Genomic DNA, 27,039 nt, shown 5'->3' on the forward strand with positions numbered 1-27,039 from the left:
AGAGCCACTTGATATATCCTTCTTTTTTGAACTTGTAAACAGACACTTGACTGAAGAACCATAATTGATTACCACAAGGTCAAATTTTCAGATGGCTCTCTGAATTTCAAGAATGCATGCATACGCGTTGTGTCACTTGAACCATAAGCTAAGATCAGTCACTTGACTATATTGATTTACTACTTTAATCAAAATAATCACCGAATGCTTTCCTGAAATTAAAAGTTTCTCATAATTAATTAAGAAATAATTAAGTACAAAAATGATTTTTCTTAATTTGTCTATAAAGGTAGTGTTCTTATTTTCGTGGAAGTAACGAATTGAGAGAATTGTTATGGGGGAACTCATGGTGATAATTATGATGGTGATGATAAGTGTTATTGTGCTTAGCTCGTCAGTATCACTAGAAGCTACTGATCATAACCCTCTTAATTTCTCTTCACTTGCTTCTAATTCTAGTGCAGACTTTAAAGTTAAAAAATTTCTCCAAAAGATAGAGGAAATTGCAAGAAAAGGTTCTAGGAAGAAAAATAAAGTCGAATTACGTAAAGAATATATCAGCGAAGCCTTCCTCTTCACTTTGCACCTAAATTGCATTCACCCTGAGGTGGTCTTAACTTGAGAAGCCTTTCTCTTCAAGGAAACCATTCTTCTAGCTAGGCAATTTGATTCTAAAACAATACTTGAAGACCTAGACCCCAAGACAAACAAAATCGATGATGAGCACAAATGCGTTTTCTAATTCAAAATTGGTATAAAGACCATTGGATCCAAAATCACATGAATCGTCAAAATTGACGCACAAGACTCATTTTAGTAGTAAGAAAAATTCATTTAACAAAGACGCAAATACCGAATATATCCGCGAATCTACAGCTGGTGGTAAGTATAAGGCTATTCTCATTTCCTCTACCACTAAAAACACCCAACAGCCACCCTCCCCCTCCCCACCTCTCTGGGCAGGCCGGAGGGATGGCTTTAACAGAAAAGCTTGGATGGGGGCTTTGAGAGAGAGAGAGAGAGAGAGAGAGAGAGAGAGAGAGAGAGAGAGATAATTAGTTATGAATAAAAAAAATTAGCATATGAACTTTAGAAAGACACAGAGACTATACAAAGAGGCCGTATAGATCAGCATTCCATGCATAATCTGATAATCAAGGCAAAGGCATTGGAGGTCTCCAATTGGAAAACTGTACCAAGTTTCTATTTACAACAGATCCATTGTGCAGCCAGAATGTTTCAGTTGACTGGTGAAACAGCCTGACTTTCCTCTGAAGTTCCCAAAGAATTGCACGCATTGCAGAACATGAAGCTGATTCAGAAGCATAGGCCCATAAACATCTTACTCGTCTGCCACGGCTTATCATCCCCTCTATATTTTCATCTGCAGGAGAGAAAAAACAAAGAATCAAAACATAAGAAATTGGACAGAAGTTTTTGCAATGATATGCTGAAATATAGATTGACCAGAGCAAGATGTAAATGGAGTGCTACATTTGACCTGGTATTGACTCTAGGTACTGCAAAAGCTTGGGACCTATTCGAGTGGACGGCCATTTAATTGATATCTGGGTGTAGTCAACAACATTCTGGAAAGGCAATTCAACTTGATCTGATAATATCACAGGTACACACTCCTGTAGCAGCAAGAAAAGCATTATTTCTACAGATCTAATATCTTATGTGCAGGCCTAGAAAAGAGAGAGAGAGAGAGAGAGAGAGACCACAAAGAAAGCCTCATAAAAACGAAGAGTCCAAGATGACTCCCCACGTGGAGCAAGGCAGAACTTGGCGTTGCGCAGATGTTCAAAATAATCTATCCTTCCCAATTTGTCAGGACCACTGAACTTCAGCTCTGGACATTCCAACTGTTTATAATATTAACAGACATATTTTGAATATCTCTCTCTAATAACAGTGTACAAGAATTAAAGTAATGTAATCATGTCCAATGAGACTTAATGATAATGATATGGCCATGGTAATCAGCCATTTTAACCCAAAAACAAACAGAAATTCCACCCAAAAAACAAAACAAAGCAAAAAACTCATAAAATAAAGGAAAAGGACCAAGTTGTTAACACAATGCAAATTCTAGTAAACTCACGACTAAAAGCCAAAGCCCATGGTCAACTGTTTAGTTTGAAGTTCAAAATCCAAGCATTAACAGGACTGACGGTTGGTGAATGAAGTTACTATTTGTGTGACTGTGCTAGCTCTTCAATTCCAGCATCAAAGATTATATAGAAAACATCCGTACTTAGTACTTACAAGTTCTAACTACTTATGTGCATTCATAATGCTTTTCAAGTAAATGCGCCAAATGGGCTTTCTGCTTTATTCCACAAAGTTTTAAAAAAGTGGATTACAGAGTATCTTTTCTACAGCAAATACCCATAGATACAACTCAATAAATATCTCAAACTTCAAACTTGAATTGAACTCGACATCAAAGGTGGAAACTAGATAAGATGCATGAAATTCCACAATTGAGATAATCTCATTCAGCCAATTCAGGTGTCATACCTTATCTGGAAATTGCTTTGAAAGCTCTATCAACTTAAGACGGCCAACCTTTCCTTGTGCACGGCCTAAATAGTTTGCTAAAAACTTCCGTTTTGACAATGGCAAAGGATGAACCAAGGTGGCCCCATTTGTAGTCATCCCGTCCTCAACATTCCCAGGAATAATGATATCTTTCCATGTATTGAAGGCACTTGTATCTTTCTTATCAGTGCGATCACCCTGCACTAACATATAAATTACGCATCTTTTATGTATTTTCCCTCTCATAAATAATCTTTTACGCCATAATAAAAGCTTGCAATAGACAAACTACAATAGATGTATCAATTCCATTACCAAAGTGCTTCAAATGTGGTAACATAGGCTAAAAAAACTTCTTGTCCTGTATAAGGAACATATATGATTTAGAATATAAAAATTAGGGGAGAAAATAGTGATGATGACACAAGTCCAAAATTTGTTTTCCAATTGATAAATCCTTTCAGGTGCGTTCGTCTATATAAAATAGTAAAACAAAGTGGGTGGATGTATCAACACCTCCTATCAATCGTCTCTCAAGAGTTATCAGTTTAAATATACGATCGTTTTCTCTGCATTTGCATTCCGAACATAAGTTCCATTTCTCAATTGTTTTTTTAACCTTTCCTTCTGCCCTTATTTAATTGGATTGGATAAATATACTAACAGTTTATGCTTATCGAGCATAACACTTTGTTCTGGTAACAAAAAACAAACACAAAAAAAAAAACTTTTTATATGTAGGAGTTGGAAATATTTTTATCAGACAAAAAATTGTTTGAGATGTAGAATATTATTGTCCCTAGACCTAGACCTGAACTAGAGTAACAATTGTTTATAACATTCTGCTAAAGCAACCTCCAAAGATTCTTCTTCTTGTACAATAGAAAAATTTATTCTTACATGATAATATTTATATCAAATTGTATAAATAATATGCAAGGCATGTGTTGACAATCCTATACATCATACAGGTTTCAGAATAATTTTAAAGTAGACTTTAAATCCAAAACCCATAAAAGTTCAAACCAGATTTCTCATGCACAATGTCACACGTAGAACTCCTATAGCAAACAATGTCACACGTAGAACTCCTATAGAAAAATATCAGAAGTAAAACAGGCCCACTCTGTGCCCCTTGCATGAACAGATTCTTAACATGGACATTTATGACCACTGTGTTTAAGGCCCAAATTGACTTGACACTAAATAGCTGAGTCCTTATAATGGGAATTTTAGTCAATCAGTAGCACTATTAAATTTGTAAAATAACTTAAGCATAAAGGATGGAATAAGTAAATACCTCAGGGGTAAGAATAATGGAACGATTTATGTATGTTGCCCAAGATCTAAATAGGTGAGCTCCAGCACCACTGTGAAAACAAGAAAGTCAGCATCATTGACACAACTTGAAATGTTTGGTACATTTTCTTTTTTGAGAAGAATAAAGGTTTGATAAGGAATAATTTTTTACAAGTCCATCGCAGTCATAGGATAGACTTTAAACATTTTTCTTCAACTTTAAATAACAAGAAAGATTATAAAATTATCACGTTTACCATGGCTACTCCATACAAATGAAAGTCCAACAACTTCCTTGCCATATAATTCCAAATAATGGATATTATCTAAAGCATCATTTTATTCTTTTATCCTAGGCCAGACATAATTCCTTGCAGGATATAAGCGTTTTTTGATGTAGAAAAAGTAATAAGACTTTGAAAACAGACAGGGATTTCAAAATTGAAACATCACTGGGTTCCTGAATAGGAGGAGCATCAATCACTGGGTTCCTGATGGGATGCTGTTCACCCTGGAAACGGTACTTATCTCCTTGGGGTACCAGCCCTTCAATGTTGTGACTTGATCGTTGGAAATGGGAACCTGGTGTTGTTCTGGGAGGATACCTGGTTGGAAGAGGGTTCTTTGAAGGAGTTGTTTCCTAGACTGTTTGCGCTCTCTAGGAATCAACAACATTGTGTTTCCAGTCTCGTGGATTGATGTGTTCATCCTTACAACTGGAACTTCAGTTTCAGGAGAAATCTTAACGAGGTGGAGGTGGGTGAGTTGTTGTGGATGTTGCAGATTTTGGATAGGGTTCGACTGTCCTAATATCGCAGTGATAGCAGAAGGTGGAAGCTTGATGGGTCCGGGTCGTTTTCCTGCAAATCCTATAGTTCTTTTCTCTGTAATAATGGCAACATGCAGATTTTTTCTCCCGCTTCCCAGATTTGGAAGTCTAAGGTCCCTCCTGAAGTTAAATTTCACGTGTGGTTGCTAGCTCTCAGGAAGCTCAATACCTGTGACCATCTTCAAAAGAAGAGGCCTTATATGTGTCTTTCTCCCCACAGGTGTGCTCTGTGCAATCTTTGCGAGGAAAGTGCTGATCACATGCTTCTTCACTGCCTTTTTTCTTTACAAGTTTGGTGGAAGTTGTTCAGGGAGATTGATGCTTGCTGGGTTATTCCTAAAGGCGGTTATGATTTTTTGAGTACTAAGTTTGAGGCTCTAGGCAAGGGGAAGAAAGCCAAAACTCTATGGGGTTGCCTGGTGTATGCGGTTCTGTGGAATATTTGGGTGGAGCGTAATAAAAGAATTTTTTAAAATTAAAAGGGAGAGGAGGTTGACAGAATTTGGAACAGAGCTAGATTCTGGGCAGCTTTATGGGCTTCAGTTTCTTCAGACTTTTTGGATTATTCCCCTACTATCATTTTGTTGAATTTGGTGGCAGCAGTGAAATAAGGATATGGTCCTCCTTTCCATTTGTTTCTTTTTCCTTTTCCTCTTTTATGTTCTTTGGTTTTTTTTTTTTTGGTTGTGTTCGTTGTTCTGGTTGGCTGTGGATGCCTTATCCACCTTTTTAATATATCGTTTCTCTTATATAAAAAATCACTGGTAGGACTGGCTCAAAAATAGGAAGATCTTGCTCAATCTTCAGTAGGATTGGATCTGTCAGGTCAAGAACAAGAGAAGCTTGGTCAAACATTGGTAAGATGGGGTCTTTCGGTTCAAGAATCAGATCCGTCGAAACAAAGAGAAGAGAATCTTGATGGATCATTGGACCATTAAAGACAGTAGCACCTTCGGGCTCCAATAGAGTGGTTGTTTTCCCTATCATGCAGTCATGTAAGCTTGACATGCTAAAAATTGGGCATCCAAAGTGTCACGAAATTCATGCTTGTTTTTTTTTTCTCTTCACTTTTTGTGGTTTTAGTAATGCATGTGTAGTGGCAGCAAGATGCTAGGTTGAAGGAGATGGCTTGTTAGAACCCAATATCCCACATTGGAAAAATAGCACATCTTGGGGTGGTTTAAGAACTCTTCCGGAACCTTCTCTTACAAGCTGATTTTTAGGGGCAAGTTCTACCCAGGGGCTCTCAATTGGTATCAAACCCTAATTTCACCACAAAACTGGATCAGACCCTGCAGAAGGGGTGACCCATAGGCTGGATTAAGATTATCAGTATTTTTATCGTCACGTTCTTATTACTTTCCAATTTCTAGTAGATCAAGGATTACTGTCCTGTTGTAGCAGGATTAGGTTGTCATAAATGTGTTTTGTAATTAGAATGAAATTATCTCTTCTTATATTTTCTCTTGTATCTCTATCATATAAACCCTAATATCTCTTCTCTTCTAGATTTCTCTTCCGTCTTTCTATATCTCTCTGCACCTGCTCTTCTATCATAAATGTGTTATAATTTTGTTTCTAATCCTCTGTTTTCTTCTTCTAATTTCCTTGTTCTGTCTTTCTATTTCTCTATTTTCTATTATCTTGAACCGTAATTCTCTTATCTTCTAAAATCCTTTCTAGTTTTTAAGCTCTTGTTACTTGCTTTACATCAGTTTTCCTTTCAAAATTACACACATATAGTGGAAGGCAAGAAACCGCTCAGTTAATTCATTTTAGGGACTGTTCTACAGCTAAAGATCCATCAGTTATTTTTTTACCCTTCTTCCAAGATGCGTGCTCAACATTGTGACCCAACCATTTCTCTGATATAGATATACAACAAAAGTATGGTTATTTTACCTAGTTATACGTGTTCCACATAGAAAACAATTAAGGGTGGAACAATGCATGATTTCTATTTTCAGGCCAAACCCAAAAGAAGAAAAAAAGTTACTGACCAAACCAAACTACCATACCTAGGGAAAACAAATATGTGGTCACGGCCGCCAGATCGCCTGAAATATGGCATTTGACTTAACACCTGTAAGAAACAATTTGACTGAATGAGCATAACATAACAAAATTTTAGACTTATCCCCATCAATTATAAAGCTCATCACCGAGCATAAGCACAGCTACAAGAAACACCTAGACTTTAGGTTTCTAAGTGAAATGAAAAGGAATTTACCTTCACATATGTCTGGTTAATCTCCTTATCATTAAGACCACCCATCATTCGAACGCATTTAGTATATGCAGGCACAAAAAATAGGTCTGCTTCCTCTTTCTTCTGTGTTCGGAACCTCGATTTTAGCAGCAGCCTGTGTATTTTAACCTACATTTGATAACAAAGCAAATTCAAAGCCCACATATATACTTTCTAATAACAATTTCATGATTTTCTTTCTTTTCTCCATTTAGAAAGTTTCTCATCAACAACAAAAGAATCTATAACCAATTATTCTACCCAAGTTTAAAGGCTTTGAAATTTAAGCACAGGCAGTAGTCAGGATTTCAAGCAAAGCACTGGTATAATGAGTACTAGCTTTCACATATTACATTCTGCAAAAACCTAGACTTGACTTCAATTGCTGCATAAACAAGGTTAGTTTATTTTCCTACACATTTTTCGGTTGCCAAACAGAGCATGAATTCAAATCTACCCAAATTTAAAACAATTTATAAAATCAAATAAAATCAATTTCATCATATTGAGAAAGGAAATTACCTGAGTGCCCCACTGACCTTTCAGGCAAGTGCTGGAGTCGATGGTGCCATCCCTCCCGTGCATCAAGGCCTTGAGGCCATCGATCTCGCGGTCATCGTAGACGTAGATTTTGAGGTCGAGGTGAGGCCCGTACCCCCGATGGGGCCACAAGAGATCTCGACCGTCGGAGACATGGACGGAGCTCCGTGAAGTGGGGATGAGATCGACGGTGGAGAAGTGAGAGGCGCAGGGGCGGAAGGAGCGGTCGAAGAGACTTGTGAAGAAGAAGGTGGCGGCGACCAAGAGGAGGGCTCCGATCTGGTGCGTGCGGGTGCATAGAGGCTGGTGGTGGTGGTGCTGCCCGCCGAAAGGTCGGGCTTTGTTGTTAACACTTCCCATTTTCGGACTCTGGGAATGAGTTTCAGACTGTCAGTGGCTGTAGTGGTTCTGCTTCCGGGGAAGAAGGCATTGGATGAAAACGACGTCGGCTGGCTCTGTGTTTATTTATTTATTTTTGTTAATGGAAAAGGGTAATTAGAATTTTTAAATATTTTGAACCTTATTTATGGACATATGTGTGGAAAGGCTCTTAAGATTTTGATGGAGGGCATAATTGGTAGTTTACAGGAAAGGAAATTAAAGAGGCGATTTCAGGAGACTGGGGAGGGGCGGCAATAATATTCCCCTCAAATAAAATACAAATTTATAAATAAAACACCCCCAATTTATTTATTTTTGGGTCGAAGAAAAAAACACCCCCATTCGCCCAACAGCTCACACCCCAAACAAATATAAACATCCCTTGGTTAAATTGTATTTGCTATTTGCTAAGCACCACTGCACTCTTTCTACCGAAAACCCTAGAACCTCAAATTTGATCCCATCAGCGGACAGACAGCCATGGCTCGTCACAGAGACGAAGATGATGATGAGATGGACCCAGAGGAAGAGGACGAGTACGAACCAGACCAAGTTATAGACGAGGATGAAGAAGAGGAAGAGGAGGAGGAGCGAGGAGGACGACGCTCCAGTCAGAAGCGGAGGAGATCGGATTTCATCGACGATGCTGCAGAGGAGGACGATGAAGAGGAGGAAGAGGACGACGAGGATGATGAGGCTTATGGTGGTGGTGCGAGTCGTAAGCGGAGGAATAAGAGGCCCAGTGGGTCGCAGTTTCTTGATATCGAGGCTGAGGTCGATACCGATGATGAGGAAGATGAAGATGAAGGCGAGGACGGTACGCTCTGCTGCGCCTCTACTAACCTCATTTTGCTTAATTTTTAGAATTTTGTTGCTTTTGTTTGGAGATTTAGGGTTATGAATATAGACTGCGTTGGAATGTAGGTTATAAGCGATTTGGGGGATTAATAAATGGTTTAGAATTTGTAGGTGGTGAATTCTGGTACTGAATTGTAATTAATTTGGGAATGGTAGTCTATTAGTATTGCGGGTATCCTTTGGTTACAATTTTACTTGGGCTCCTCCAAGGTTCAAGATTGAATTGTGTAAATATTTGTTTTCTCATATGCTTTCCAGGAGAAATGAGTTTGGCACAATTCGTTAGAACTTGTGCCCAGTTTTAGGCAAGGGTGCAGTATTCTGTTCACACCAATGCTATTTGCTGTGTTCCTCGTACTTTGGGAGGTTTTCGCATTGCATTACTGTTGCTATTTTTTATGAGTTATGTCTCATATTATGTTTGTTTTATGATTACTTTATCATATTGTTTGGGATGCTTTAAAATCAGGAATTAGGTTCAATCAAGATTGGATTTAGTAGTTTGGAACACTTGACCCTGTAGTCATAAGTGAAAAAAGTGTTACTTATTTAAAACAATAAAAGGGTAGGAAGTTTGATAAAAGAGGTCTGAGTACGGGAACAATTGACATTTTAGGAGGCAATAGAAATCCCGGTCCAATCTCCCTCCCATCTTTACTGGGAGCTGTAGTAAACACCAATGGCCCCGCAAATCTGTTTAGAAAATTCATGCTCTTGATCACGTTAGATTACAAGGCCTTCATTTCCCTGAGTGAATAACAAGAGATATCATTGATTTTGCAGCTTCAAAAATGGCCAAACATGTATGTAATCCTTGTTCTTTAGTTTTCTATTAACGGTGTTTGTGAGACTTGTGCCATGAGAAAGCAGACCCGTGCTTTGCTAGGAATAGGGTAAATAAGATTATGACCTGGAGGGGTGATGGCTTTCTCTTAAGTAATGGAGGACAATGAATAAAGCTTTACAACCAAGGATATGTTTATGTAAACTCTTTTTCCTTCAGTTGTTATTAATCACTTCCATGGAATTCAATCTTCCAAACTGGTTATGTAGATATCTGTTCAAATTTTCTTTAGTTAAATTGGTTCTGTTTAGGATTTGTTTTTAATTAGGGTGTAATCCTTGTTATCTTCAGAAGTGCATTATGATTATTTTCCGCTTTCTTTTGATGTGAATAATTATGTAAATTAGAATTCATGGTGGATGTCTAGTGGATTTGTTTAGTTGTTCCTTTCTTGTGTACTAGTGATGATGGTTAAAGAGTCTTTGTGCAGACTTCATTGTTGATAATGGAGCTGATCTACCTGAAGACGATGATGGTAGAAGGATGCATCGTCGTCCATTGCTGCCTCGAGAAGATGAGCAAGAAGATGTTGAAGCGCTTGAGAGAAGAATTCAAGCGCGGTATGCAAGGTCGAGTCATACAGAATACGATGAGGAGACTACTGATGTGGATCAGCAAGCTCTTTTACCTTCTGTTAGGGATCCAAAGTTGTGGATGGTGAAATGTGCGGTATGATTATTTATCGTAGCATGATATTAATGTTATAGTTCCCAATTTTGAGAGAATACTTATGATATCTGCACTGATGCCTGTCAGATTGGTCGTGAGCGAGAGGCTGCTGTTTGCTTAATGCAAAAGTATATTGATAAACCTGAACTGCAAATCAGGTCTGCTGTTGCTCTAGACCACCTTAAAAACTTTATATACATTGAAGCGGACAAAGAAGCCCATGTGAGGGAGGTATGCCTTTGTTGGTGTATGCATAATTTTTGATGATTTATGTATTTGCACTTTAGGCTATTTTTGGCATTTGTACATGCTTATCTCTTTGATTATTGTATTTTTTTGGTTTGTGCTTTGTTTTGGTTTTAGGCGTGCAAAGGTCTACGCAATATATTTGCCCAGAAGATAAATCTTGTTCCGATCAGAGAAATGACTGATGTTCTGTCAGTTGAAAGCAAGGCAATTGATCTTTCTAGGGATACGTGGGTCAGAATGAAGATTGGGACATATAAAGGAGACCTTGCCAAGGTATGGACAGTATGTTTGCTTACAATATCTTGTGATTCTTTGTCTAACCTCTAAGCTTATTGTTATAGGTTGTGGATGTCGATAATGTGCGGCAGAAAGTTACAGTAAAATTAATTCCAAGGATTGATTTACAAGCTATTGCAAATAAACTGGTAAAGTTTGTTACATATTTTCTATGTTTAGATGAGTCTCACCGTCTCAATCTTCAATGTGTATATGTGCAATCTTTTTCATTTATATTCCTATTATGTTCATTCATTGAGGTTGCATTCCTATTAAATTAATTCTTAGGATTGTCTTTGTTGTAATATTCCCACCTCTCCCGTAAGCACTTATTATCATAGCATAGTATTATCAATTTATTTGGGTAATTTTGAGATGACTTGTTTATGATACAGGAGGGCAGAGAAGTTGTGAAAAAGAAGGCATTTGTTCCTCCTCCACGTTTTATGAATATTGATGAAGCAAGGTAATGCTAAACACTTCCTATTACAATGCTGTCTCCACTCAATATATGGTTAGATTAATGTCTTACACTGTTTGCCCCATATGTACTCTTCTCAGGGAACTGCATATTCGTGTAGAGCGTAGACGAGATCCGATGACTGGTGATTACTTTGAGAATATTAATGGCATGCTGTTTAAAGATGGTTTCCTGTACAAAGCAGTATCAATGAAATCAATTAGCTCTCAAAACATACATCCCACTTTTGATGAACTTGAAAAATTCCGGAAACCCGGGGAGAATGGTGATGGAGATATTGCCGGTTTGTCAACTTTATTTTCAAACAGAAAGAAGGGACACTTTATGAAGGGTGATACAGTTATTGTTATCAAGGGAGATCTTAAAAATTTGAAAGGATGGGTTGAGAAAGTTGAGGAAGAGACTGTACATATCAGGCCCGAAATGAAAGAACTTCCAGTAAGAATTACTTTTTCGGGTGCTTTTTGGTTGTGATATCTAAATTTTTTGTTAAAAGATTCTTACTGCTTCACTGGTTTAGTGGTGTGACCACTTGTTCTTATTGGGGATTTCATTTTCCAGAAAACTCTTGCCATAAACGAAAAAGAGCTTTGCAAATACTTTGAACCTGGGAATCATGTGAAAGTTGTATCTGGTACTCAGGAAGGTTCAACTGGTATGGTTGTTAAGGTTGAGCAGCACGTGCTCATCATTTTATCTGATATAACGAAGGAACATGTGAGTGATTTATTTCTCCACTCTATTTAAAAATATATATATTTCTCTACTTCAATAGGATCACATAGGGGATTTCAGGAATAGTTTTCTACTAAATAGAATGTGAACATTTTATAATTATTTTTTGTTTGCAGATCCGTGTGTTTGCTGATGATGTTGTGGAGAGTACTGAGGTGACATCTGGTATTACCAGAATTGGTGCATATGAGCTTCACGATCTTGTTCTACTGGCGTGAGTTGCTATTCCATGGGCACCAGTCATCTGTTCTTCTTCATGTTTAATTATTTAACTTTGTTTTGTGCCTGATGTGGTGCAGTAATAATAGTTTCGGTGTAATCATTCGCGTGGAAAGGGAAGCATTTCAGGTGTGTAATCATAATTTACAATTGCCTCATCCTCCCTTTCTGTGTTTTCTTATTTTCACTGTTTCCAGGTTCTTAAGGGAGTGCCTGACAGACCCGAGGTTGCCCTTGTCAAGTTAGGAGAGATAAAGTGCAAGATTGAGAAAAGTTTTCCTGTTGAAGTGAAGTATAAACACAAAGTATCTGTGAAAGATGTTGTGAGGGTCATTGATGGCCCTTGCGAGGTGAGATGAGATATATATTTCCTGCTTGGTTTTCCTCATTGCAGTATTTCATAAATCTCAGGCTATTATTTTTTCACTGCTTTTCGTATGATAGGGGAAACAAGGTCCCGTGGAACACATATACAGGGGAGTCTTGTTCATTTATGATCGCCATCACCTAGAGCATGCAGGCTTTATCTGTGTTAAGTCCCATGCTTGTGCTCTTGTGGGAGGATCACGTGCGAATGGTGATAGAAATGTAAACCCTTTGTGCTCTTATTGTGTGGATCTGAACTCTTTATCTTTCATGGGTTTCATTTTTGTTGTTAGTTCTGATTGTTGATGCTTTTGTCCCACTCCTCTATCTAACGTACAGGGTGATACCAACTCAAGATATGACCATCTCAGAACTCCTCCTCGTATTCCCCAGTCACCAAAGAGGTTTTCTAGAGGAGGCCCTCCAAATAACTGTATGTTCCACATTTTTCAGTGCTCTCTTTTTTATTCATATTGTGACCAAATTCTCCTTTTTTCTCTTCTTCCATCATCTTTATTATTTTATTGAACAAGTTTATAAATTGTTCCTATTTCTATGGTTCAGATGGAGGAAGGAATAGAGGTGGACGAGGGCATGATGGCTTGGTTGGGACTACAGTAAAGGTTCGCCAGGGTGCCTATAAGGGCTATCGTGGACGTGTTGTTGAGGTTAAGGGACCCAATGTACGGGTTGAATTGGAGTCCCAAATGAAGGTTGTTACAGGCAAGTCTACGTGTTGGGTTTCTTGTCTCCTTGGTTATTTATGTATCTTATGGGCCATAACACTTCTGTCATGCTTGCAGTTGATCGTAATTGTGTTTCTGATAATGTGGCTATTACAACACCATATCGGTAATTATAAATTTCACTTCAGTTCTTTTTCCTCTTGGTTTTTAGCTTAGCTTATTCTTATTTCCAATTCTTATCTAAATGTGTTCCAGTGATACATCTCGCTATGGTATGGGAAGTGAGACCCCAATGCATCCTTCTCGAACTCCGCTTCATCCATATATGACTCCTATGAGGGATGCTGGAGGTTTGTTTCATTTTTTTTTCCTTTTAAGAAAACGTAGTGTTTTGTATGAGTTCTAGTACTTAATTATTATTTTGGACTGATCTTCTGGCAGTAATGTTGGAAAAATAATATTTCTGTTGACCAATATTTCTTTTGGATAACAGTCAAGATGATCTTATAAAAATGAAAATTTTCCGCATATGTTAGATGACTGATATATTTATTCATCTTTGGAACTCCTTGCAGCAACGCCTATTCATGATGGCATGAGGACTCCTATGCGTGACCGAGCATGGAATCCGTATGCACCTATGAGTCCAGCAAGGTTTGTGTTTCGATGGCATTAAAATTATTTATTTCTTTCAAAAGCGAGTGGTTGAAGAAATAATTCCTATCAAACATAGTTCATTAAACCAAGTAGAAGATTGTTTCAGCGTCAATAAAATGGAAACTCTTTCTTTATTCAGGGATGAATCGTATATCCAGTTTTCATGGCTTGCATGATTAACTGTGCTGATTTATTTTGCTTGTGCTATGCCAGTTCTCATGGCTTGCACCATTTCAGATAATCATTGTATCATCTACAATATTTGCAGGGACGTGTGTTATTAGTGTATTATGAAACAACTTAGGTATGTGATCAAAAACCGGGGAAAAAAAATATAGATCTGTAACAAAAGTTTGGAAAATGGACGATACGAAAAGTCAAATCAGACCTGTAAGAAAGGGATATCTAGATTGCACTCTTATTATAGAGAATGCTGGTGTGGAATGCAATGAATTAAGGGATCTTTTATATTCCAAAAACTAATCAGTAGGATTATTTCTTTTCTTGGTCTGACCTAGTCCATCAGATCTGTTATAATAAGTTCAGTAACATCCTTATAGACTTCAAAATGAAAGTCAAGCTAGATCCCAATTAAACACTGATAAAGTGCAAATACATAACGAAAATGCCACCTCTTACCAAAGTTGGACATTACTCCCCTCGTTTCTTTTTCAAATTCTTTCCAACTTTGGAATATGATAAATTTCATTCTATACGAAGGATACAAATTAAGTAAAAAGAAAGTATGTCTAACAAATACATTACCTGATGTAAAAATATTCATTTTTCACGTCATGATACCTTTACACAGATACATTGTCTTTGATGCGACATTTGCACTTTGTCACAACATTTATCTGTGTTCCAGATAGCATTATGATTATGCAACATAATTCACCTTTTTCATATCAGTATAAGTCTTGACCAGAACAAGTATAATACTTCTGTGTGCAAAATGGAGTGATGTAGGCATTTTGGGTAAAACCTGGGTGCTTTAATTCTGTAACCAATAGAAATGGCTTGGGGTAGCAAATAGGCATGACTAGTATGTTGGTGCAGATGTGATCAGAGTAGTGTGAATGTTAACAAGAAAAACAGAGAGGAGAATAAAGAAACCGTTGGCACTCAGTTTCATTAGCCCTCACTGGAGAAAAAGAGAAGCCATAATTATGGTCATTATCCTGCTGCTGAATTTCATTAATTAAACTTTAGTACTCCGTAGGGCTTTCTATTCCTCATAGGAAGCAGATTTAGTTTAGGACCCTAAAGGGATGCTACTTTACCACTCAACCACGCCCCGTTGCATAAGGGGCTCTCAAATTGTGATTTTACTGTTGTATCTTCAACTACAAAGATTATATAATTTAGTCAGATAACTGCTGCATAAAAAGCTAAGTCGGCTTGTTTTCACTGATGTTTCTTGGAACCTTGATTGTGAAAAAATCAGGGATAACTGGGAGGATGGGAACCCTGCTTCTTGGAGTGCGAGCCCACAGTATCAGGTGAGTAACTAATGCATAAATGTCCTCACAGATGTAGCTTTAGTCTTTTTTCTGTATTAAGCAGCTGTAATGTTTTGGGTTTCAGCCAGGAAGTCCACCATCACGAGCGTATGAAGCACCAACTCCTGGTTCTGGTTGGGCTAACACTCCTGGTGGAAATTATAGTGAAGCTGGCACACCAAGGGACAGTAGTTCTGCTTATGGTACAATTTTAGTTTTCATTCTTTTAAAAATTTGTGCGCTGACCTCTTTTTTTCATTTTTATGATCCCCTTGAGTTCCTATCTCTGTTGCAGCAAATGCTCCTAGCCCTTACTTGCCATCAACTCCGGGTGGGCAGCCTATGACACCAAATTCGGTATCCTATCTTCCTGGAACTCCTGGGGGGCAACCAATGACACCAGGCACTGGTGGTCTGGATATGATGTCTCCTGTTATAGGTATGAGACTCAGTTTTTCTATTTTAAACCAGTATGAAGTCACAGTGCTGATTAGAACTCTTATTTCCCCTGTTGTGAACTGGTAGTTAGAACTCTTATTTCCCCTGCTGTTTAGTTTTCTAATAATACCCTTTTATTTTATAGACAAAGCGGTATTTTTGACTTAATAAGGGAGGTAATTTATTCATACAAAACACAATAATGCTTTTTCAAGGCCAAAGAATTGCATACCCAAGCGGTGCCCAATGGTTTTATTTCCCAAGCCTCCGCAAACCAAACAAGGCCTAATAGTAAAAAATACTGACATTTACTTAAAACGTTAAGTTCAAATTTGACATGAATCAACTCTAATAAAGTGTCTGCATATAATCTTCAAATCATTTACTGTATTATGTGGTGCTTATGGAAGCAGGGGAAATGAATTACGTTTAAGAATTAAGAAATTACAGTCCAGTAGTTGTAGTCTGTTGTCCTCTTTCGCATGGGAATAGATTTGGCTTCCTATTATTTGCTCCTGTTATATAGTTTCTGATTTCTTTGGATCTTAATGCTAGTGTTTGTGCTTTCCTTTTCTTAAGTGGCCTCATTGTATATGCCTGTGTACTGGGGCACTTCTTTTTGGTTCATAGAATTGTTTACTTATCCAACAAGAGAAAATATGTTTTGATGAGACATGAGAGGAATATACCGTTACTTGAAATCTGATTTATTTATATGATATAATATCCCTGGTCATTGCTTTGCTAGAGCTCTATACCCCCGTTTGAGTTCTAATCTTAACATCTTGTATCAGGTGGGGACAGTGAGGGACCATGGTTCATGCCGGACATATTGGTCAATGTACGCAATTCTGGAGAGGAAACTACTGGAGTTGTCAGAGAAGTGCTCCCGGTATGTCATTATATCATGCTCCTTTTAAATTTCTCTATCGATATTTACCAAGTACAATGATATTTGGACCCGCAAAGGATATGAACATGACGGATTTGGTGATTTCTACTAAATGAAAATCTAGAAAAAAGGTCATTATACATTCACTTGTAACTCCTGTTGAGATATGGTGTAGTAGGACAAAAGATAAACGAACAAGCCTATAGAACTGTTTTGGATTGTAATTTGGAGGGCCTTTTTAAGTTATCTCTGAAGCGCCTGAGTTATTTCTGTCCAAGGTAACAAGGGTGGCTATGCGAATCATGAATGATGTGCCTTTGAAATTTCTTTACGTGTGCATGTGCTGCTATATGCATTGTATTGTAGTTGATGTTGCTGATTCTAGAATGATCTCGTTGCAATGTTTATCGCTTATCAAAATAGATACCAACTAATATTGTTTGAAGTACCTACCTGTGTGATTATTATTTGAGATACTAAGTATATACTGTTTGGTGGTTCAGGATGGCTCCTGTAGGGTAGTTATAGGGTCAAGTGGCAATGGGGAAACTATAACGGCGCTGCCTAATGAAATGGAGGCAGTCGTACCAAGGAAAAATGATAAGATCAAGATCATGGGTGGCTCATTACGCGGTGTCACTGGTAAGCTGATTGGTGTGGATGGCACGGATGGAATTGTCAAGGTGGATGACACCCTTGATGTTAAGATATTAGACTTAGCTATTTTGTCAAAACTAGGCCAATAGTAATTTGGTGGGAACAAATAAAATTTCAAAATGTAAATTATTATTGATTTTTCTAATATTTCTAATTTTTGGAAGCAAAGATCCAATTGATTGCTCACTCCCTCACTCTCTCTCTCTCTCTCTCTCCATGTGAAACTGATTAAAAGATCCACCCCAGGTCTATTGAGTGTGACAACTGTTATCTTTCAATGCAATGCTAAGCGCCCTTTTAATGAGACTTTTGTTTAACTTCTAGCCTATTCATCAATTAAGAAGGAAATATGAGAGGGCAGACAAATGGAAGGAGAAACAAAATGAAAACTAAGACACACAACCCCAAAAAAAAAAAAACTAAAACAATTTTAAATATGTTCTCTCTTTATCCTTCATCTTTCTTCCTACCTGTCTCCATCTTTTCTTTTTCTCATATGTTCTCATTATCACTCTCAAAACAACAAAAAAGGATTGATTTGCAAATAACAATTCTGGTTTTACCTGTACTTGGAAGTTGGAAGAACCTTTCTTGGTTTTAATTTGTTGTTTCACTGGTTTTAGCTAGACTTGATAGAGATTTCTTTCTCCTACACATTGATCAATATGGCTGCTCAAAATTGTCAACAGATGCTGTAAATTGAGCGCATGTTCAAGGCTGTACACATTAAGGGGCAAGGAGGTTGAATAAATTTATTTATTTATTTATTCATTGAATATATACACAGCCACTGTCCAACAGAAGCTCAGACATAAACAGTATGAAAACAAAAAAACAAAAAAAACAGATTCGCACACTCTTACATTACAGGCAGACCAAATTTGAACAATTTTTAAAAAGAAAAGAGGAGTAAAAAAAAATTGAAAATTAGAATGTGCGGGCACAAACATCAAGGATGAAGCTTTCATTCCTCCATGTGGATTATGCATCGAAGACCTTCCCCTTTAAGCATGTAATCAAATGCCTTGTTGATTTCTGAGAATGGGACTTTGTGGGTGATGAACTTTTCCAGCTCAAGTTCATGCAACATAGTGGAGTTTACAGTTCAATTGATGTGTGCATAAATAAAACTAAAACTAGTGTAGCACTTACACAGCAAATCATAACATAAAATTGGAAGAAGAGCATCAATGAAAATTAGCTTCAGCTTTAGCTAGCTTACATTATTCATGTACTTCTCCACAACAGAGGGAATGTCGGTTCGAGGCTTGTAATTTCCGAAGAAGGTACCCTTGAGAGTCCTCTCATTCAGAAAGTTCACGGGATGCGTCTTGAAGACCTCTTTGTGTGGTACTCCCACAAGAACAGCAACACCCCAACCCTGTAATAGAATTTTTGTGTTCATCATAACAAGATCACATCGAAACTTAAAAGAGATAAACATGGAGCCAAAGGATTAGGAACATACATCATGGACACATTCAAATGCAGATATCATGCCTTCAACATTTCCAGTACATTCAACGCTTCTGTCCACTCCTCCATTGGTCAGCTCGGCAATCACCTAATAAGCAATCCATAAGAAAAGCTCTTTAGAAACATGTTTAAGGAGGTACAAGGGAAACAATGTACAAAAAGAAATCCACGCCAGTAACAAACAAACCTCTTGAACTGGCTTTTTGTGGTCTTTCGGGTTCACAAATTCTGTTACGCCAAACTTTTTTGCTGCAAACAATCAAGTTAAAATTCAGAGACATATGGAGAACATTTTGCAGACATGAAAGTCAAAAAATAGAAGCAGAAAACACATCTACTTCTTATGCATTGATCTCTTTTCTGATAAAAGGAGGCTTATTGCAAGTCAAGTAATATCCTGAAATGCCAGATACTTTCCCAGAAATAAACAATTTACTTTTAGGAATTATATATCTCACCCTCTTCAAATCTGCTGGAATTCAAATCAACCCCAATAATTCTTGAAGCCCCAGAAATCCTGGCTCCTTCAGCAGCCTGAATCGGAAAACCATTTATAAAATCATACACATAAACATACACCTAAACAAGCAGTGTAAGTGTCATATATATATATATATATATATGGCAGATAGCAAGAAATAGGAAGACTCACTGCAAGGCCTACAGCTCCCAATCCAAAAACAGCAACTGTTGATCCCTTTTTCGGTTTCGCAACATTAAGAGTAGCTCCCAGACCTGAACATATATCCAGATAATTAAAAAATAAATTCCAATTAAACATTAAGCAAAATTCCAATCACACTTGTATATATGCATACCTGTGGAGATACCACAACTGAGGACACAGACTTTGTCCAGAGGAGCCAAGGGATTGATCTTGGCAAGGCAGCCAACATGAACAACAGTGTACTCACTGAAGGTGGAAGTCCCAACAAAGTGGTATATTGGCTTGCCTTTAATTGAAAATCTTGATTTCCCATCACTCAGCATCACTCCCCTGTCAGTGTTTATCCTGAGGAGATCACACATGTTGCTCTCTTCTGATTTACAGTGAGCACAGTCCTTGCATTCCCCTGTGAACACAGGCAGGACATGATCGCCGGCTTTAAGATCCGTCACGCCTTCACCAACACTCTCCACAATCCTAATTTGTAAACACCAAGAAATCCACATAAGTTAATGCTACACCATACTATATGTTTCCTAGCTTCTGATAAATTGAAAACAAGTTTGATAGAAATTTACATACCCTCCTGCCTCATGACCATAAATTCTAGGAAACAAGGGGTTTTGTCCCTGCAATATAGAAAACCCAATTCAGATTTTGTGTGCTATATTTGGTTCTTGGCTTTCATGATCATAAAGAAATCTTGCTTAGGAGAAAAATAATTATAAATAAATAATAATAATAAAGCACCTTGGCTTCCCAGAAGTAGACAGCAATAGCATGATTAGACCTTCCTCAACTTGTAAGCCATGCATATAATCTTCTTGACCAAAAAAAAAAAATGCATGTAATCTTCCATCAGACTGAACCAACAAGCCTGCCTCCGTTTGGGAATTAAAGCCTCCTTGTTACTCCATAAGTACATAAAGAATCAGCTTAATCCCCTAAGTAAAATTAGACAAACCCAAAATGCCAGATTGTCCCAAAAGGCAATTTTGTGTAAGAGCAAGCAATGTTAAATTTTCTCTGCCACTGAATTTATTCTTCAATATTTATCGGAATCTGCTGTTCTTCACAAAGCAGAGAATCTATATCATGGCGACACCCTTAGAGAGAGAGAGAGAGCCAACCACCCATTAACAACCAGAAAACAGACCCAATTTAGGACTTGATGAAGCAAAAACCAAGATCCATTCCTATGAAGTTTGAACTACCCCTGGAAAAACCAACTATTAATTGCATATCTAAGTAGGGTAGGTAACAGACAAGGGCAAGAAGAACTAACAAAATACAAACAATTGATAATTATATATATGCTGCTGCATAATAACTAGATATTCAAATGCATATATAAATTAACATTAAGTTGTTTGCAAAAGATCCCACAAATACATTCACTGATACTATAATATAATATAATATGAAGGTATCCAAGGTTTTTTTGAAGTTTCATTTAAACCCAACAACGAGGTGCCGGTTCACCCAAAATACACTCTTTCACGATGCCTGGCCCCAACCGTTCCATCCTGATGAGTGAGTATACTGTCTATGCATGCCTTCTTTCTGCAAAACCCAATTACATGAAATAAGGGGCCAATAAAAACACTCATGTAAAGAAAAAAATTGATTCTCTTGATTCATGGACATTAAATAAACAAAAGATTTCATGTAAACACAATTCTTTCACCTTTGCCTTTCTCCAATGTTCCACCATACATAAATTCTCATCAAGACTGATTTCTTCTTGGTTTGGCTGATTCACACACTCCTCATGTTCATAATCCCCGCACTCACTGAGTCATAATAAATACGAAAAATAACAGAATTCCAATGCACAAATTAATGTTATTGATGAAAACACAAGAAATGTGAAGGAAACTTACGGCGTGAAGCAGAAAGCAAGATTCAACCCAGTGTCCTCTACATCCCCAGAAAGAACAGTTGAATGTATGGTCTTGAGCATATTTTTCCCTCCTTCTCCAACAACAATTTGAAACATGGTGATACAAAAATATTGAGCCGGGAGATCGGCATCGCAGCACCCGGTGTTGACATGGAAAAATTCCAGGTTCCCCAAATGAACCAAATACTCACTCCTATCCATAGCAAATGGCAATGGTGGGCATGCAATCTCAAGGCCTTGCAATCTAAACTGTTGGCTTAGGTAATATACAAGACTACCGTCATCAGCTTTGTAAGTCTTAAAGGAGAATGCTATAAACTCCTCCCCATATAACGAATAGATAGTCTTGCCTATAACCACGGCCCTACCTAGGAAAGGAGGGAAATAAACAGAAGTATGAACTTTCACTCGCTTCCATTCGTTTCTACTGATGTGAAATGCAATGACATCGAAATTCCTTTCTTTCCGGCAACCAAATGAAAACAAAATAATGCCATAACAAACGGCATAACCAGTTATATCCATATGGGTGTCATAATCATTATAAAATGGAAAAGAAGTCATTTTCTCCCAGATGTTCTGATCAGGATCATAACTCTCGAAGGAGGGCTCCGGAACAAGTCGCAAGTTCGACGGAGTTTCAAGACAATACAGCTTGTCATATGCAGACACAACAATTGGTGTTGATTTAAAGCCTTGGGTAAGAGGAAGAGATGAACATCTTGACATAGTCTTCGTATCAATAATATATCCACCGTCCTGTGCAACGACGTATAATTTGGAACGGTTGAAAATCAGTGCCGCCTGAAAGCCAACAGGCTCATGCATCTCACTGAACCTGGCAACACGTCGAACAACTCGGGGTTCATGTGTGACTCCTCCTCCTTGTTTGAATTTCACTTCAAAGATTTCATTAGTTACTTCTCCGCTCCAATAAGAAAACCCAAATAAATATACAGATCTAATAGCTTCCCCCTGATTTAACGTCATTGATGCAGGCTCTAAATCCATGGGCAAGCTGATAACAGCGAAATATACAACAAGTCAAGTTAAGCTTTTCAAATAGATTACCTCCACTCAGAGAGAATATCATATACTTTAGGAATAAATACAAACATTAAAACAGTAAACATGCCATGCCCGTTTTCCTACAAACTGCGAATGGAATGGAACTAGATCATCATCATTAAATATTAAAGAGTAATTTGATACACGATAATTTCAATACAAATCCCAATTCGGAATAAAAAAACCCAAGCACTATTTAAATGATCAGAGTTGAAAAATATGACATCTGATTCCTCCGAAAATATCACGCCACAGTTTGCAAGAAAACACCTCAAAGAAAAAGATAGGAGCTGGTTATTATTTCAAGCAGAATCTATGCAGCAAGTAGAGCAAATTTAAACAAAATTTGAAAAAAAAAAAACTACAATTTTACAGAGAAGAAGATGAAATCCACGAAGCCATGCACTGACCTTGTGGAATTTGGAATCTCCGTCGTCTCGGGCCGACTGGTTTGTAATGAGCAAAGCTGCTCCGACATTGAATGCGTCAAATCGACCAGTTGGTTTTGCTGGGCGAAAAGCGCGGCTAGAGATTTCTTCATCTCCTTTCTCTCGCACAGTTCGGGCAAAGATTTTTCGATCTCCAATATTGTTTGCAGGACCTCGTTTTGGCGTGAAGCCATCATCAAGGCAGAGACCTGAACACCTTCAAGGGAGGTGAGCAGAGTGGCGGCGGCAGAAGGTTGAGATATATTCCGATCCCCCATTCTACGTACCGGATGATAGGGCCTTTGCAATTAAAATTCTTGAGGCACAAGGGAATTAGGGTTTGGGGATGGGAATTTGGGGTTTGGGCCGAAGGGAGTTTGGTTTAGGGTTTGGGTGAAGTCTGGGAAAATTGTAAAGTTCTCGTCATTGTATGCTACCCGTGCAAAATAATTTCGATTTGTTTTTTTGTTTTAATTTAAATAATATAATATTTAAAGACTTCTACTTTTAGGCCCAATACATGAGAAATTATACAATACTGCTGTAGTACCAGCTGGCATTGCCAATTACTACTAATAAAATTCGGACATGTGTACAACTTATACACATCAGCAACCAACTTAATGTATTGCCGTTAACATCCCGTAACTACTGGAAAGTAAAAACACTCGTTAACCACCATTGTTGCAAATGAGAAATACTCAACGCTACTACTTTCTCTGGGGCAGTGCCACCTGAGAGTGACGACGTCGCTATGGTGGCTTTAACCGATGCCCAAACTCGTCGTTGCCTATCAAAGACTCGCCGCCAAAAAGAAAAAGAAAGAACCATCGGCCAAAAAGGTTAGGATAGGTTACATCGGCCTCTGCCATCATCTCCGATAAGCTCTCACTAATTTTTTTCTCCACATTCTCCCATGAGCGGTGGCTGACAAATTAAAAAACAACAGTGATGTTGGCTACAATTATATCTTGCGATTGCATATTTCCCGTGAAAATTGATGGCTTGTTGGTGGTGAGGTACCCAACCAACCCCTTGTGCCTCTCACTGGCCATGAATCAGTGCCTGAAGCTTATTTATTTAGGGTTATGACCCAAAGTCAAATAATAAAATTGCACACAAATTTGTCGATCTAAGACTGAAGCACTGAAGCAATTATGATCTAAAGCTGCCGTCGGATGGCTTCAAGCTTTTGGCAAGGCCATCATAGAGTCTTAGTTGGTAATTAATCTCTGTGGTTTTTTTTTTAGGGGGTCTGATAATCTCTGTTTGGTTAACGTTGATGCTAACAACGGTTTTGTTGATGTGTATAAGTTGTACACATGTCCGAATTTTATTAGACTGTAGTACCAATTAGCAATGCCAACTAGTACTACAGTAGTATTGTATAATTTCTCCCACTGCAGGGCCTTCTCCAATCCACGAGCGGCTAAACCCAAATTTTCCCCCTCCAAAAATTAATTATTTGGGTTTTGCCCAGACTCAAATTGTTTTTTCTCTCAACCCTCCGGGTTCAAATTTTAAGTCCGCAACTTTATTAAATTGTTTAAGAATGGGTTAAGTCTTTTTTTTTTTTTTTATGGATAACTTTTCTTCATTCAATCTTTGTAAAAATAACTTCATAATTAAAAATTTTAAACAATTTGACCTAAAAAAATTAAAATTCCACAAATATAGTTTTATTTCCGAAAACAAAAACAGATTATTTGAATTCCAACGTCTCTTTGAGCTCGAAACAGCCAGCATGTGGGCCAGTGATACTATTTGGTTTTTTAAAAAAAAAGAGATAGCCAAATTGCCACGGCTCTCTCCGCTAGTGCCGACACGTGGCCCATGCCACATACAAGCCCATCAGAATTGGTCCCAGCGCGGGTCCCAATATTTTTCTTATATCCAAATGCTCTGCCACCTCATTGTGGGACCCATTGAATAGTGTTGGGTCCAGGCAATACTGGACCATATTTGGGTCCAAATTTGGGTTTTCCCAAATTTTGGGTCCTTCATTTTCTTTGGTTCGGAGAGGTTTTGGGGATATTTTGGGTTTGAGTCTTTGGGTTGGAGATGGCCTAAGGCCATCTCGTCATGAGTCAGGGCCAAATATAGCACTAAAATAATACAAAATTCATCTTCATCATGGGCTAAAAAAAATTTGGCCATATTTGGACAGCCACATTTGGCCATTTAGGCCGTCTCTAGTCATAAGGCTAAATGTAGTTCAGGGCTATAAATTTAGCCCTCCAAAATATTAATTTTTTTAAGCTTAGTATAAGGTTCAATTTTTCCATCTCCAACTATGCATGCTTATATTTTAGGGCCCTTCATATATTATTTTGAGAAAAGCTATGATACAACATTCATACATTCCACAACAATGTATTATTTAATTTAATTAAACTACTATTTAGAGACAATATTTCATATATGACACGTATACGTTTTATATATTTTTTAAACAAAACGAATTTAAAACATTTTAAAATGTTTAAAATATTTTTTAAAAAAGTAACTTTTCAATCAATGGTTCTAACCTCCAACGATCATAAACTATATATATATATATATATATATATAGAGAGCTTTATTGAGGATCCTCAAATAAGCTTATTTGAGGGACACCCCTTGTAGGGTCCACTCCAGATTGTATTTCACTAATCCAAACCGTCTATTTTGTAGAGACACATTCAAAGATCATCTCTATAAAAAAATCACTTGAATATGATATCATTTGACCATTCAATTGAGTTATTGAAATTTTAGTACTTTCTTGAAGCACCGTGTTCATTGATTTTGTAGAACACAATTGAATGTCGAAACGGTTTCCGATTTGTCTAATTTTTTGTAAGGATGATCTATGAATGATGACCTAAAAAATCGATGGTTTGGATCATTGGAAAAAAAATTGTAGGGTACCCTAAAGGGCGTCCCTCAAATAAAATTATTTGAGGGATCCCTCAATAGAAGGGGACTGTATATATACATATATATATTAAAAGCAAAACCAATTTGAGAACATTTAAAAATGTTATTATAACACACACAAAAAAACAAAAACAAAAATCTAATGACTATCTAACGACATCGATGACGTCAACGTGCCTTAAATATTAGATGTTGGATGTGCAGTTATACGAGATGTTTCGTGTTCTTACCCACGCGTGATACTTTCTCTTCTTGGAAAGCACATGAGTTGGTCCAAACAAAAAATAATTGGCCTTGGCCAAAGCTGGTATACAAGTAGCCTGGTTGGAGGATGTAGGGGCTTTTTCATTCCAGACTACAAATGAGCCTGGACTGCTGTAAAGAGCAAATTGATGAAAGTGCCCCTGTGCCTGAGTTCAATAATAAAGCCCCAAGAGTATTTCAAAAAGTTCATGGAGTCTTAGGAAACACTTTCACCAACAAGACAAATAGTTGCTTACAGATCAGTATTATGGTTTGGCCTGAGAAGATTGTGGCATGGGAGCTAAGCCTTCATGAGTTTAGCAATAGAGAGAAAGAGCTTGAAATTTTTTATGGAAAACAGAGGTTTAGAGCAAGGGGAGAGGGAAATTTGGGGAGATTTTGAAGAGGGAAGAGATGGAGAAATGGAAATAAATGATGGCTAGCTTGAGTGAATTTCCAGCCGCTTGACAAAGTTTGGTAGCGCTCTTAAATGGTTTGCCGGAAGAGAAAAGAAGAAGATGGGAGGACAGGGCTTAAGCATGAAAGTTCCAACAGTGAGTGAGGACAATCCCTCTCTTTGGATATTTTGTTCGGTTGGGTAGGAGATCCCCCTTTTATAGGCACTGGAAGCTCCTTCTTCCCAAGAAACCCTAGTTGTTTCTCCTCAATTTTGCCAAGTCTTCCCCTCAATTTCCCTTCATTTCCTTTGATTCAACCTTTTTTTTATGAAATTTCCTTAATCCAAACTGTAATATCTCGTTCCTAAATTAATATTTAATTCTTAAATTATTCAAATAAAAGACAATTTTACCCAGAGTGTATTTTAATAGGTTTAAAAAATTGACTTTTTGTTCAGGAAAGAATTTGGGGATTTTAGTAGCACATTGTGTAGAGTGCGTCGATACGAGTTCATAGACACGCAGTGGGCTCAAATCGGAGTTTTAACAAAGAAGTTATAATCA

The 27,039-nt window shown here is 37.6% G+C and overlaps 5 protein-coding genes across 7 annotated transcripts; 2 read left to right on the top strand and 3 right to left on the bottom strand.

Moving 5' to 3' along the window:
• Positions 1-1,055: 1,055 nt before the first annotated feature.
• Positions 1,056-7,952, bottom strand: LOC103336431 (Exostosin family protein). Its single transcript, XM_089053752.1, has 8 exons — positions 7,446-7,952; positions 6,906-7,052; positions 6,694-6,758; positions 3,848-3,917; positions 2,527-2,745; positions 1,725-1,868; positions 1,502-1,637; positions 1,056-1,384 (listed from the first exon to the last, which is right to left on the bottom strand). Exons 1-8 carry the CDS (start codon positions 7,821-7,823, stop codon positions 1,155-1,157), a joined length of 1,389 nt encoding a protein of 462 aa, XP_088909878.1. The 5' UTR covers positions 7,824-7,952; the 3' UTR covers positions 1,056-1,154.
• On the top strand, positions 3,959-5,406 carry LOC148915903 (uncharacterized). The gene is given in 3 exon segments (XM_089054152.1): positions 3,959-3,965; positions 4,391-4,524; positions 4,753-5,406. Coding segments are annotated over 3 exon segments (675 nt in total). The 3' UTR covers positions 5,287-5,406.
• Positions 7,953-8,212: 260 nt separating the features above from the next.
• On the top strand, positions 8,213-17,559 carry GTA2 (global transcription factor group A2). The gene is made up of 22 exons (XM_008239466.3): positions 8,213-8,661; positions 9,977-10,215; positions 10,303-10,446; positions 10,579-10,737; positions 10,806-10,889; positions 11,136-11,206; positions 11,302-11,659; positions 11,783-11,938; positions 12,073-12,170; positions 12,256-12,304; positions 12,373-12,525; positions 12,620-12,763; positions 12,881-12,974; positions 13,106-13,264; positions 13,345-13,393; positions 13,483-13,577; positions 13,803-13,881; positions 15,332-15,386; positions 15,472-15,589; positions 15,682-15,825; positions 16,619-16,716; positions 17,220-17,559. The coding sequence occupies exons 1-22, from the start codon at positions 8,325-8,327 to the stop codon at positions 17,460-17,462; spliced, it is 3,126 nt and encodes a 1,041-aa protein (XP_008237688.2). The 5' UTR covers positions 8,213-8,324; the 3' UTR covers positions 17,463-17,559.
• Positions 17,560-18,115: 556 nt separating this feature from the next.
• On the bottom strand, positions 18,116-20,406 carry LOC103336466 (alcohol dehydrogenase-like). 2 transcript variants are annotated; one of them, XM_089053754.1, is made up of 9 exons: positions 20,267-20,406; positions 20,099-20,145; positions 19,668-19,993; positions 19,502-19,584; positions 19,308-19,383; positions 19,037-19,098; positions 18,842-18,937; positions 18,596-18,754; positions 18,116-18,436 (listed from the first exon to the last, which is right to left on the bottom strand). In XM_089053754.1, the coding sequence occupies exons 3-9, from the start codon at positions 19,876-19,878 to the stop codon at positions 18,338-18,340; spliced, it is 786 nt and encodes a 261-aa protein (XP_088909880.1). In that variant the 5' UTR covers positions 19,879-19,993; positions 20,099-20,145; positions 20,267-20,406; the 3' UTR covers positions 18,116-18,337. The 2 variants fall into 2 exon arrangements, with proteins under 2 accessions (XP_088909880.1, XP_088909879.1); XM_089053753.1 differs by having other exon boundaries at positions 18,116-18,453; positions 18,595-18,754.
• A 445-nt stretch (positions 20,407-20,851) lies between these two features.
• Positions 20,852-23,342, bottom strand: LOC103336429 (uncharacterized). Of its 2 annotated transcripts, none has more exons than XR_016127643.1 (4): positions 22,898-23,342; positions 21,400-22,437; positions 21,204-21,305; positions 20,852-21,079 (listed from the first exon to the last, which is right to left on the bottom strand). XR_016127643.1 is itself a non-coding variant. In XM_008239465.3 (4 exons), exons 1-4 carry the CDS (start codon positions 23,191-23,193, stop codon positions 21,014-21,016), a joined length of 1,506 nt encoding a protein of 501 aa, XP_008237687.1. In that variant the 5' UTR covers positions 23,194-23,340; the 3' UTR covers positions 20,852-21,013. The 2 variants fall into 2 exon arrangements, 1 of the variants encoding a protein (XP_008237687.1); XM_008239465.3 differs by having other exon boundaries at positions 21,204-21,309; positions 22,898-23,340.
• Between the last annotated feature and the right edge of the window lie 3,697 nt (positions 23,343-27,039).

This window comes from Prunus mume, linkage group LG6 (assembly GCF_029339155.1).
Source record: "Prunus mume cultivar Tortuosa linkage group LG6, ASM2933915v1, whole genome shotgun sequence".
Classification (NCBI taxonomy): Eukaryota; Viridiplantae; Streptophyta; class Magnoliopsida; order Rosales; family Rosaceae; genus Prunus; species Prunus mume.

Excerpts from the sequence above, each read along its gene's own strand:
- LOC103336429 (XM_008239465.3), bottom strand. The coding sequence starts at position 23,193 with ATGGGGGATCGGAATATATCTCAACCTTCTGCCGCCGCCACTCTGCTC. Across the intron at positions 22,438-22,897 it reads GAGATTCCAAATTCCACAAG|CTTGCCCATGGATTTAGAGC; the intron begins GTCAGTGCATGG and ends CGCTGTTATCAG. Across the intron at positions 21,080-21,203 it reads AACATTGGAGAAAGGCAAAG|AAAGAAGGCATGCATAGACA; the intron begins GTGAAAGAATTG and ends TGGGTTTTGCAG.
- GTA2 (XM_008239466.3), top strand. The coding sequence starts at position 8,325 with ATGGCTCGTCACAGAGACGAAGATGATGATGAGATGGACCCAGAGGAA. Across the intron at positions 12,764-12,880 it reads GTGCGAATGGTGATAGAAAT|GGTGATACCAACTCAAGATA; the intron begins GTAAACCCTTTG and ends TCTAACGTACAG. Across the intron at positions 13,265-13,344 it reads CCAAATGAAGGTTGTTACAG|TTGATCGTAATTGTGTTTCT; the intron begins GCAAGTCTACGT and ends TCATGCTTGCAG.
- LOC103336431 (XM_089053752.1), bottom strand. The coding sequence starts at position 7,823 with ATGGGAAGTGTTAACAACAAAGCCCGACCTTTCGGCGGGCAGCACCAC. Across the intron at positions 3,918-6,693 it reads CACATATTTGTTTTCCCTAG|TGGTGCTGGAGCTCACCTAT; the intron begins GTATGGTAGTTT and ends TTGTTTTCACAG. Across the intron at positions 1,638-1,724 it reads TTTATGAGGCTTTCTTTGTG|GAGTGTGTACCTGTGATATT; the intron begins GTCTCTCTCTCT and ends TTGCTGCTACAG.
- LOC103336466 (XM_089053753.1), bottom strand. The coding sequence starts at position 19,878 with ATGTGTGATCTCCTCAGGATAAACACTGACAGGGGAGTGATGCTGAGT. Across the intron at positions 19,585-19,667 it reads CAGTTGTGGTATCTCCACAG|GTCTGGGAGCTACTCTTAAT; the intron begins GTATGCATATAT and ends ATATATGTTCAG. Across the intron at positions 18,938-19,036 it reads ACAAAAAGCCAGTTCAAGAG|GTGATTGCCGAGCTGACCAA; the intron begins GTTTGTTTGTTA and ends ATTGCTTATTAG.